General features: G+C 40.8%; 1 protein-coding gene across 9 annotated transcripts in view; it reads left to right on the forward strand.

Moving 5' to 3' along the window:
• Positions 1 to 12,427, forward strand: part of CERS4 (ceramide synthase 4) — a 65,953-nt gene that overhangs the window by 41,210 nt on the left and 12,316 nt on the right. For 8 of the 9 annotated variants that reach the window (XM_068919930.1, XM_068919937.1, XM_068919932.1 and 5 more), the window contains 4 exons: positions 4,600 to 4,717; positions 7,044 to 7,162; positions 9,877 to 9,934; positions 12,160 to 12,210. In XM_068919930.1, the coding sequence (XP_068776031.1) occupies positions 4,600 to 4,717; positions 7,044 to 7,162; positions 9,877 to 9,934; positions 12,160 to 12,210 (346 nt within the window). The remainder of the gene's footprint in view (positions 1 to 4,599; positions 4,718 to 7,043; positions 7,163 to 9,876; positions 9,935 to 12,159; positions 12,211 to 12,427) is intronic. The other variant, XM_068919936.1, reaches the window with a different exon arrangement.

Consider the following 12,427-nt stretch of genomic DNA (forward strand, 5'->3'; position numbering starts at 1 on the left):
GCAAACATCCCAAAATACCTTCCTCTAAGGTCAGAATACTCTGTTGGCAGTTGTGGGTTTGTAACTTCTGAGGCATAGGACAGGACTGCACCAAACTGCACAGCCTGGAGAAGTGCCCTCACTACAGGCCTACAAATGGAAAAGTTGATGCTATCACCTCTTTCTCCACTTTTGAGTGGTGCTTTCCTCTAGCTCCTAATTTATTGATTTACTTTTGTTCAAATTCCACAAGGAATGGAAGAAAAATATTTTTATTTTAATTTGTCTCAGATTCTTTCCCCCACCTGCCACATTCATTTTAGCCAGTGATCCAAGAAAACAGATGAGGTGAGTCTGCCTCTGGCTTTCCTCAGGTCTGCAGGGTTGGGGGAGATAAATCACCGCGGATGCTAGAGATAGTATCATGTGAATGTGATTTAGGGTAGACCACACTGCTCCATGCTATGTAGGGATTCGCCTGTGTCCAGAGAATCTCCAGGAACTCTTTAACTGAGCATATGCCCTTTAACTGAGCTATGCTTTAACAGAGCATAATGCCAGTGAAAGGAGGAAGACCTTAGTCCACTGAGTATAGTCCTTTTCCAAAGACAGTGGATGACTGTAAGTTTCTATTTACATAAAAGAAGAAAGTTTTTATTGACATGAACAGGCAAATGCCTACTACGCCTCCTGGTGTAGGATTATTAACAAACAAAAAAAAATTACAGTATTATTATTTCTCTTTTTTTTCCCCAAATGTAGCTAATGAAAAAATTTCCATGATGATAGCAGTGTAGAAGATGTGGAGAAGTCATGACAAGTAGTTACTGATGGGAGGGAGAGAAAAGAAATTAGGAGATTGCCTAATGTCTTAAATCAGAACTATTTTTAATGACTCTTAATATATTGACTCCTAGTATATCCAGAAACATTGGGTCTCTTCCTTAGAAGGGTTGCATCAGTATATGAGCCGTGCTTGGGGAATTAAAAGCAAGGAATACTGCTGATTCGCAGGGAATACATTTTTGAACTCTGAATTAGAAAATAAATAAAAGAGGACAAATTTTTCAGGTATTTTATTTTTGAAATGTATTTATCTGAAATTCATTTTGCTCAGAGATTTTGTCACTGAGCTATAATCAGGATGAATCTGAAAATAGCTGCCTGTTAGAGCCTATAGGCAGATTTTCTGTGCAGAGGTGTTGGGACAACTTGTAATGTTTAATTGATGACTAGGAACTGACTTGGCTCAGTTCGGATGGTAGCACTGTAGTGATTGTTAGATCTTAGACTGACCAGCTTTGATGTAATCTGTTCCCCTCTAACCAACAGAAGATAGAGAATATTGTAGGAGCACAAAGGTAGCCCTTTGCCAAAGGAAAGCCTAAGGCTTAAAGTCACTGTGCCATTCAATGAATAGAAGTTCTGGTTGATGCAGTCACTAGTCCTACATTACCTAGTACTAGAAGAAGATATTTGCAGAGTATATTGGTAGCAATGACACTCTTTTAAATTCTAAGTGACCCCTATAAAACCCAAAAGTTAAATTATTTCTAATGTCTCATACCAGCTCTGGAGGCCTCTACAGAAGGAGTGTAGCTCACTCTTGCAAAGTGGAGAGCATGAACTTATGATGCTTCATAATTAATCCATTTAGTTTTAACTTCATCAGATTTTACACGTGACAGTTTGTTCTTTGGTGATTGCTGAAAAAAAAGGCCGTAATGTGTGAACTTTCCCATGTAAATATTTAAGTGAGAGAAGCTGTCTTCACCTATTCCTTACTGAAGAGAAAGAGGCTTGGGATGAGAATCAATTCGCTGACTGTAACTTCCCTTGCCTAAATATGGAAAGTTACACAACTTAGTCCTCGGGCTTTCTCCTATCTTCTGCAGAGCTGATGAGCTGCTGTGATAAGACTGTCCTTGCAATTAAAATGGTGAATCTGTGATGCTGAAATCAATACAAACATCATCCTCTTAGGGTTGTGCTTGGAAAAAGATTCAACTGAAGAGTGAGTCAGAGTATACAGCCAACATGTACAGACCTCGCTGAGGAAGAATTTCAGGACTTGATTTCCTAATGATTTTCATAAAAGTAGGATTGGTACCATAATTCACAGTTAAAATCAACACCTCAACAACAAAGTAATTATTACTTTGGTTAATTATACTCTGTTTTCATCAACTGCCAACTGCTGCATCAACTGGATTGCTTCTGCTATAATGAGATTTTACTCCATGACCATGACAAACCAGCAGGAAAGAGAAAGAAAAGAAGCATTAAACAAAATTAAGAAATCAGTCCAGGTAGTTTAAATAGTTTTCCACTAAAAAACTTGTTGGAAAGCTGTCCTGCCACCTGGCAGGAATATTCTCCTTACCTTTAATGTGTCTGGCAAATTTCAGGCCAGAAAAGTTTCCAAGGCAGAGGAATAAGAAGCTGCAGTAAAGCTCTTCTTAAGCAACAGAAATTGGTTACATTTCCATCTTCAGAGGAGCTTGTATTAAATGACTTACCTTTAAAAAAGAAAGATTAAGACCACTTCAAGGAACTACTCAACATAAGAACCGAGACCTAGTGCAGAGCTTAAGGCAAATGTTTTCTCAATTTCTGTATAATTGTGGGTATCTTTGAAATACTGTGGTGGTGTTCTTGGCACAGGACCAGCTGGTCTAATACCAGTGTTAAACCCTTTGGTATTAAAGAGATCATAAGATATAGTTGAAATAGTTATTAAAAGCAATCCAAGTTAAAAAACAAAAACTCCAATAGTAGCCTACGTTCCTCTGCCCTACAGCAGTCTGCAGGTTGCAGCAATGTCAGGATGCTGCTGAGTCACTGAAACTGATCAGAGCTCCCACTTAGCTTTTGTGATACTTATGTGTTTTTTAGCACCTGGAAAGTAGCCAGGAAGCACACTTACCTTGAACCCATCTTTCATGCTAGAAGCATATCTTTCTCATCATTCTTGGTATACCTTTGAATGCTCTTGTAGCCAGTGAAGCCAGAGGAATTTCCCAGAAGTGAGGAAACAGAACTGGTATATAGGCCCTTGGCTGTGCAAAAAAAAAGGTGGAAATCAGCTGTAATATATGTGAGCAAACATGTAACCATGGAAGCCTATGGAAGATAGATTGTATGGCTTGAAGGGACATACTCTGTCATGCGGACCACAGGCACCTACACTATATAATCACAGTCATAAATGTATCACATGCTATTTTTAAATAAAATAGCTTAAGACACCTACTTCATGAGGTAGCTTCCAGAACTTTTTTGCTCCAGTGGGAAAAAGAAGATATTATTCAGTGTCTGAATCATTTAGGGGTAACTGATCAGACGACCTCCCTGAACAGAAAGGAGAATGACCACAAGGGGAGGCTTGGATCTCTGCACTTGCTATCTTTGCATGGTGATCATCAGCTTGTAACTGTCCTCAACACTGATTACAGTTGCTAACCCAATAACTGTTCAGGGGAGCTGTTAGCACTTTGAGCAAAAAGTTTCTGTTGAAAAAGGCAGAGAGAAGTCTTCTTGAGATTTTGGTGTTGCAGCAGTGCTGAAAAGTGCTTCTAGGCAGGCACTCTGCTCTTTTTGGCTAGTGAGATAATTGCATGCCACTGGCAGTGTGTAAAAGGTAGTGATTAATAAGGAACAACTAATTCTCCATAAAGATAGGGAGCAGGGAGTTAATTTGGCCCTTTTTTGAAACTTTGATTTAAGTTTCCTGCTTGTGCAATGCCTGTGCAATGCCTCACTTCACACTGTTTATGAGGGTGTTTCCTACTGCCAAGGGAGAGAGAAATGTTTGCAGTGGAGAAGTTGAATTGTTGAGCACAGAAATTCTATGCCAAGTTTTGTTATTTCTTGGTAATTTTTTTCTGTGTATGCAGATATTATTTCATTGTTTCAGTGTGAATGACTGAAGGTGTAGAGCTACCCACCCCATTCCTTGTAATTAACTTTCCAGTTGCTATGTTCTTACAATACAACTAGTGTTTGACTTGCATTAGGAAAAACTGGGGAAAGATCTTCCAGTAAAGACTAAGTGATCTCTTGTTTCAACAGGATATTTCTTCTGCATTAAATGCACATGTCCGTTAGAGCCTCCACCTTGCTCCCGAGCCCAGTCCTTTAGTTCAAGAGTGACCATTATATTCCACGTTCTACATGGAGCAATGAACAACATTTAGGCCTTATCATCGATCTGGTACTCCGCATAAGCTGCAAGCAAGCCAGAGACCAGTTGCAGGGGGCAGGTCTGCCTCTTTGCCAGCCTTGGCTTCATGCCATAATCCTGGACACCCAAGCACAGTGGATTTGGAAGTTAACAAAGCAGGACAGTAGCATTTCCCAACGTTATTCAGATTTGTATATTATAGCACAGTGTCCAGGACAGTAGAATATAATTTCCACTCTTTCTGCTGTGAGGTTTTTTTCCATAGTTTCTCTGTCTACCTCATCTGTTTGACATGATACTTGTGCTTAGACTTAAAATTGTGGGAGGCAGCTGCTCTGTATGACACCACTGTGTTTTACAGTGCTGCAAAACAGTTATAAGAAATCACTGCTCTGTATATTCTTTTCTTGGCTGAAGCTTTTTCTTTTCTCTTACAGAACCATAGCCCTGCCCCTCAGTGGCAAACTGGGTGTGAGGGACAAGCTGAGACCAAAAGTTCAGCCCAACCCCATTCTGGAAACATTCTACAGTATGCGCTGCAAGAACCCCAAAGAGGCAAGTCCTTCCTTCATCTGCATCCCTCTAGATTTAGCCCTCATATCTTTAGCCAAAAAAATCACATTTGAAATCCTAAAATTTGGTAATGCCACTCGTATTTGGAAGCTCAGCAAAGCAGTAGAAACCAGAATAGCACTGGCAACCTGACGTAAGCCAGCGGCAGCAGCCATTCTGCAAATGCCACCAGCCATCAATTCTGCTTCTGAACATGTAGAAATAGCAGCTTTCCATAGATGGCATTCAAAAAAATGAAACCCCAAATATTTAGGGACAGGGGACTGCTCTCCTTGACAAATGCTAGTTCCTTTTGTGTTTGCATTGTACATGGATTCATTTCCTACATGAGCAAATCATAGTATCGCTAGCACGTGAAATCCCTTAAATAGATTCACATGTTGCCAGTCCTTGCAGCTTAGCAGATGTGGATTGCTTGATACTCCTATTTCTCAGATGGGTCATTCTGTTGCCGTGGAATCCATGAATTTGAGACTGGCCTTTCAGGAAGCCAGCTAAAGTCTTGACAATCATCACTTAAGCGTAAATGGTGGGTAGTTTTCCTACGGGAGATGAAAAGAGTGATCTGGAAGATCTTGGCAGGAGAATCCAGGATATGGTGGCGACAGGTGAGAGAAAAAGCATTGGCAGGACTGTAAAGTGTCAGACTGTATTAGCATTTAACCTTGTCTGTGAGGTCCCAGGATATGATCCCTGTGGTAGGGAAGTGAATCAGATTCCCTTCTGCTGCTTTCTGCAGGCTTTCTTGGCTTTGAAGCAATGGCTATTTACCTTTACCTAGGTCTTATAAGTAGATGGATTAGGATTCTGTTCCCAGTGGGCGGTCCTTGTGCAAAAGCATGTTATCACATTGACAAGACTGTCACAGCATGATTCTTACTGCAATGGGGCAGGTGGAGCCCCAGAAGTTTCAGATTCAAAGCAATATAACAGGTCAGGAATAGAAGCTAAAACAAAAATACAGGTGTTCATCTAGATTCCGCAGCAAGTCGTTCTCCCCAGCAGTGGGAAAAAATGTTCTAAGGAATACTTGGTCCCTGACTTTCCTGCTGCCTGTCTATCTGTTCTCTGAGAAATCTGCAAATTTCTCAGTAAAACTACTCCCATTGCGGATATCTAAGTCAAGACCTAGCTTTGTAAGTAGGCTATCCCCACAAAGGAGAGCTTTTCCCACACCCACGTGGCACTGAATGAGCAAGAGAATCTGTGATACTGGAGCTGATGATGAGACTTCTGATATCAGTGTTACATGGAGGAAAGAGCTGTGCAACTTACTCCTGCCTTGCTCTCTCAGTTCACCAGTTACACCTCATCTAGTCTTCTAACTTCCTTTCTCTCTCATGAGCTCTCAGATTCCTCCTTATGAGTCAGCTTTAACTTGTTCAATCCAAGATGAGATTTTGCTGTTCCCAGCTGCTCTCTCCTTGGGAGGCATAGAGCATTATGGAGGATTTGGAGAAGCTAAATGAATCTCCATTAAAGATAAATCTCCAAGTAAATCACGTCTCCATTTGACTCCACCACAAAAACAGAAGTCACTAAGTAAAAGTGGAAGGAAGCATATTTGAAAATGTGGTGAATGGGCATACTTACACACTCAGATTATGTAATTCATTGTCACATGACACTTGTTAAGGTGAAAGACATGAAAGACAAATGCCTTATTTGAAAAAAAGACTATCCGTGATGACACTTCCAGAAGCAATATTGCAATAAAACATAACGAACTTCTTTCATGTCATACACCAAACTCTTAAGAGCCTAAGGACAAGAGGGAAGGTACAGTATTTCTGTGAGTAGTATATGGAAAAATTGTCCCTGGCAGGTTTACCGTAACAGGAGACTTTCCAGCAGGAAAACGGTGTTACCTCTGATCATAACGTTAGTCAGGTTATTGCCTGGTATTGCGTCAGGATGCTGAAAGGCGTGACAAGAGTCATTGCAGAACTTTAAAATTTATTTAAGCTGTAGTAAATCTTTCTTGGAGTGACAGATTTAATGGACTCAATCCCTGAAGACAGAGTTAAGAGGTGATTTGGCAATACACACCTGGAGAAGAGTGTGTGAGGAGAAGAGACAAGAGTTTGAAAGTTGAAACTGGAGAAATTCACATCAAAAAAAAAATGCAAAGTTTAAACATAAGCAGTTGTTGTAAAAAGACGCCTTAGCTTAAACAGATGGGCTTGCCAGGAAACACCAGCTAGGAGTCTTTGCACTGGGCTGTGTGGTGGGTCAGACTCGATTGCCATATTGCCCCATTTGACCTTCAAACCTGAATCTGAATCTTGCTTCCTCACCTGTTTTTCAGGGTGAGCTGATCAATTTAGCCAAACAATGTGACCTGCCAGTCAGAAAAGTGGAGAGGTGGTTTCAGCGCCGGAGGAACATAGACCGACCAAGTCTGTCAAAAAAATTCTGTGAGGCCTGGTGAGTGGTGGGAGCATAAGCCTTGAGCTGTGGGGGGCCTTTCAGTGGGGCTGAGCTCTGCTTACTGTTCATTGCCTCCCCTCCTGCCCTCCACTCCTACATAGGAAGGGTTTTCCCTGCCTCACTTGATTCTTCACTTGCTCTGCTGCTGCTTCTCTGTTACTGAATCACTCCTTGCTGTTCCTCCTTACTTTTACTCCTAAGCCTCCTTTCACTCCTGTCACACCTTTAGTGCCTATAGAGGAAATGACTTTTTAAGATTGGCATTCTGATTTGAAACAGGATCATATGCCTGAAACATTCCCTTCTGTTTTGCTTTCTGCTTCTTCCTGCTCTTTTGCTGCTGCTTCAGTGCCTCCAAAATGATCAGACTGCTGTTGCTTCTCTGTTTCCCTTCCCATGACTCCATGTCGCTTCACTGCAAGCTGATTGCTCCTACTGCATCTGCCTTGTAACTGTTCTCCACTCGATTGCTTTCAAAAGTCACAGACATTGGTCTAGATTGTCTTCTTCTGCCAGGTGAGCCCAACTTCCTGAAAACAAAAAAACAACATCAGTTTACAATGGCAGAAAAAGGAGCCTATGTAAAAGCTTGTATGTTCCAAGGAGCACAACTTTTCTTGGAATATGATATGTAGAAATCCTCCTGGTTATGGGGAGGCATAAGGAGGTCTGACAAAAGAGGACTACTATTGCATTCCTCACTTTTTAGTTACTTAACCTTAAGCAGAAAAAATAAATCTCATGTCAGTCACTTTTGTAAATGTTAGTCTTTGCTAAGCTTTCTGCAGATGAAACACAGCAGTAGCTCTGATAGGCTTCACCTGAAAACAGGTTTATAGAACACTTATTTAGCAACAAGCTTTGAGGCTTTGGATGACCCAATATGTGACACCGCGTTACAGAGCTGAGGCCTAGAACTGTATAGCTCTTTGAGCTCCTGAGCCCTCACCCATCGTCTTCATTCCTAGGTGATCTTTCTGGGCTGGGCTTGTCTGCCAGCAGAAGGCTAGACCAGATGATCATCAGGGCCCTTTTCCAGTAAGAAATCAGAGACTGTGAAAAGCTCTCTAGAACACCGTTCTACACTAAATGCCCTTATGGAGGGGCTAGTGAGCCTAGTCAGCAGTTCCCATCCTAATCTCCCTGATCCTGTGGGGAGGCCCCACTTGTTCATCATGCTGCCACAAAGACTTCTGCACTATTACCCTGAGCTTGTCTTAAATCTTAAGATCTAAGAGTTTATGCTGTTGCACAACACACAGTGGATCTGTAGCACCCCCCAGTGACTGATTTTGCACAGTAGTTAGAGCAGTTCCCATACACGGGGTGAGCAGGGGATAGAAATGGATCCAAAGTGTAGAAGCACATTCATGAGAATCCCCAAAATCTTTTACTAAAAAGTCTCAAGTTAGCCTCTCTTGGAAATGTTAGTTTTGGCTCAGCTTTCCAATGAGAAGGAGGATTCTCCTGAGCCTGTCTGACATGCCAGACTTTCGAGTGGCTGCTCTACAATGCTTGTAAGGGAGTAGTTTCTTCCAGGAAAGCCACAGAGATGAAAGAAAAAACATTGAATACCTACAGTGGCATTCATCTGACCAAAAATGTTTATCTACAGGGCAAGCATCACCCTTGAGCTTATCACCTTGTTCTCCATTTAATACTCAACTTCTAATTCAAAACCCCTAACTTAAAACCCTAAATGAAAAAGAAAAAGATGAACACATTATTCACTTATAACATCTCAGATAGCAGCAGTTATAAATGTTTACAAAAACTGGGCAAAAATTTGAAAAAAACCATGCTTAATCTACTTCCATCAAGATCAAATCTAAAGTCTTTCTCCCTGCACTCAGCTAATTGCAGTAAATGCTTTTCTGACTCAGTTTACTGAGGATGGTGTCCTTTCACCTGCACTGTTTCACCTTTTGCAGTAGGAATGTCGTTCTGATGTGACATAGTAGATTTCTATAGTTTATGTCTTTCCTGAAGCCGCTGGGGGTTTCATTCACAGAGGGAATCTCTCTTTCTCAAAATTTAGTTACCTCTGATTTGTTATGGAGATTTTTGCTAAGTAAAGGACCGCTTTACAGTGGTTTACTTCTTCTCAGATGCATTTCCTGTGTTTGGTCTATTAACAACTCCTTAATTCAGCTGGGGTAAAATTCTCCTCAGACCTTACTGTGTGTCTGTATATTTGGTATGAAGTGCCTCTGTCCACTGAACTTCATTTTATATTAATGTACATTGACAGACATATTTTATATGTACTTTTATGTGGGATTACTATGTGCAATTCATTACCAGCTCCTGACTGAGACCAAACATGACAATAATCAGATGTTTTACATGCTAATGAATTTAGCATGCCTAATCTCCAAAAACCCCGAGAATGATTGGTATTATTTGACTTTTACACATGCATCTACTAGTGCTGGGAAGGGTTGAGGTGATTCTCTGGATAATTTTAGTCAAGGAGATTCTCATGTTTTCTGTCTTCTCTAAAGCAGAAGAATTGTTCATTGTGAAGTCTGTTGAATGTGCTGGAGACATGCAGAGAAACACTCCTGTTATCATCTGGACAAACCTTGAACATTTTGATGTATTTCTTTGACTTCATAGTGTTATTCTTTGAATGAATATCTGATTGATACACAGATTTGCAACTTCGTGATTAGTGGGATTCTAACATACTGTGTTTTGTTTGTTTGTAGCTGGAGGTTTACATTTTACATCATTTCCTTCTGCACTGGACTTGCCGTCCTGTATGATGTGAGTATACAAGCAGTGTCACCTGCTGTTCTGCCTAGTGAATGCCTGATAGAATGGCAGATTTCATTATCAAACCTGTCCGTTTGGACCTTTTTATACAGGAGTGCCCACCAGTCAGTGTATATCCTCTGCACAGCACACTTAAGAGATCACAAACATATTGAACCAGGCTTAATTTAGGATATTTTACAAACTCCAGCTCAAAACAAGAGGTTTTCTCTTCTTCTGGCAAAGCAGAAGCTAATTTGGATTGCGAGCAGCTGTCTGCATCTGTGAAAGTACATTTCTGTGGTGTGAGAGGTGGGACACTTATCTGAGGTTGAAGGATCCTGGGGCCATTTTTTTTCCCTAGGGACTGTTTGTGTGTTGTATCCAATACTTGTTTAAAGTAAAATGCACAGACTTTCTTTGGAGCATGGACTGCAATTTAAATCTCTTTCACATCTCTTCCTTACACAAGATGTGAGAGGGTCAGACTCATGACTCTTTTCTTGGATTTGATACTCTTGATACAAATGGAAATACTCCAACAGGAGGAGGCTGAGACTTGAGTGATAAGGGTTTGAATCCCTATAGGCAGAAAAGAGAATGGAAACCATGTGTGTGCTCTAATCACAGCTGGGACTAGGGACACCAGTCATCCTCTGACACCAGGTCATCGATGAATACATTGAACAAGACTGGACCCAGTACTGACCCCTGGGGGACACCGTTAGCTACAGGCCTCCAACTAGACTGTGCCACTGACCACAATCATACCACAATCACTGACCACATCTTCTCTTTTCCTGGAAGTCTTTTCTTCATTCTCTGCATATCTTCTAGTTCCCACAAAAAATGAGACATCAGACAACAGTTCTAGATTCATCCCCAGAACCTCCAAACAAGTTAGGGATTCTGTAGCAAAATAGCAGGTGATCATGTTGTTAAAAATTGTACCAAAATTAGTATATTTAAGAGAAGGACAATGAATTAATGTGACAGGGCATCTTTACTTCTGACATTTCCTGACTTTCGCATGTAATCTGAATAGTATTTTAATATGCATTTATTTTCATTTTTGAAAAAAGCAAACTTTAAAATTTAAATTCTCTTGTTAAATTCTGGTGTTGTGTAGTGAGCTTTAGACTCACTACCCAAACCCTAGCTCCATGAGTCGGTGAAATAGCAGATAGCAATAGAAAGTCGTCTCACATTAGGCCATCAGAAATCAGAATTATTTGCTGATAGCAGAGAAAGGATTAAGTTCAGAGATCTGAGGTTCCTTTCTGGATTACGGAACATGGTGTGCTATAGCAGTTTCAGAGTGTTTTGCTCCATCCTCTCTAATTCCACATCACACATCTTTCCTGGTTCCATGCCTGTATTTACTCTAAATCCTACTCCTCATCCTACTCCCAACCAGCAGCAGACTGTGTCTGCTGCATACTCCTCCTAATTACCACTGCTTCCTCCTTCCCTTCTGCATTGCTTGTGTACCAGCAGGTGCTTAGTAAGAGAACAGGAAATGGTGTCTTCCTGCTTAAAGCTGTGGTATCTGGAGCCTTGTAGAACTGTTACTGAAAATTATTTCTGCAGCTGTGATGTAGAATATCATCCCTGTACAGACTAGAACATGCTTGCTGTGGTCAAATCTAGACACTGTGAAGGGTCAGAGCATGCTCCATGGAGCAGGAACTTTTGGAGACTTCAGCTGCCGAATTTCTATGAAAGTTTCTATGCTGCCAAGTTTCTAGTCATTACCAAGTTTCTGTGAAGTGTAAACAAAGTAGGATTTTTTCAGAGGTTTGTTACTTAACAGGCTGCAGCATGATCTTCACAGAGCAAAAACATGTTCCTGACACCCTGTGGTCCAAACCATAGAGGTTCTTAATGAAATAGTTGTATGAATATTTTAATTTATTCAAAATATATTTTCCCACCCCTTGAACTTGAAAAAGGCTACAACAAGTTGGTAGAAATTTTCCCTGGGCCATTTTTTTTTGGAAGTGGGTTCACAGCCTGTGAAATTTCAGCTCAATAGTCATGAATTGGCAATGTCACAAGCAACTGCAAATCACTGTAGTGGAAGTCTCTTGGCAACTAAATTCCAGACAGCACTACCAGCTCTGCCTATAACAAAACACAGTAAAATCTATAACAAAAAGCAAGCAAAAGGAATTAGGCAGCTAGTAAGAGAACAATCCCTCTGGCATTCTCATATTCATGTTGCATTTTCTTTCCAGAAGCCTTGGCTTTGGAACCATAGAGAGTGCTGGACAGGATATCCACAACAGGTGAGTCATGCAGGAGTGAAAATTGCTGTTAAAATTCATGTATTGTTTTAGGATCTCTTTCCAAAATCAGGTTGTGTTAATGAGAACAGAGAGGGCACTGAATTAAATTCAGGCCAATGAGCCCCACAAATTAAAAAACAGATCCCTGTCTAGCCAGAACATTTTTGTATCTGTCTTAATCTAAACACAATAGAGGAGGAATTGGTACAGCAGAAGG

Source organism: Struthio camelus, chromosome 26, assembly GCF_040807025.1.
Source record: "Struthio camelus isolate bStrCam1 chromosome 26, bStrCam1.hap1, whole genome shotgun sequence".
Lineage (NCBI taxonomy): Eukaryota > Metazoa > Chordata > Aves > Struthioniformes > Struthionidae > Struthio > Struthio camelus.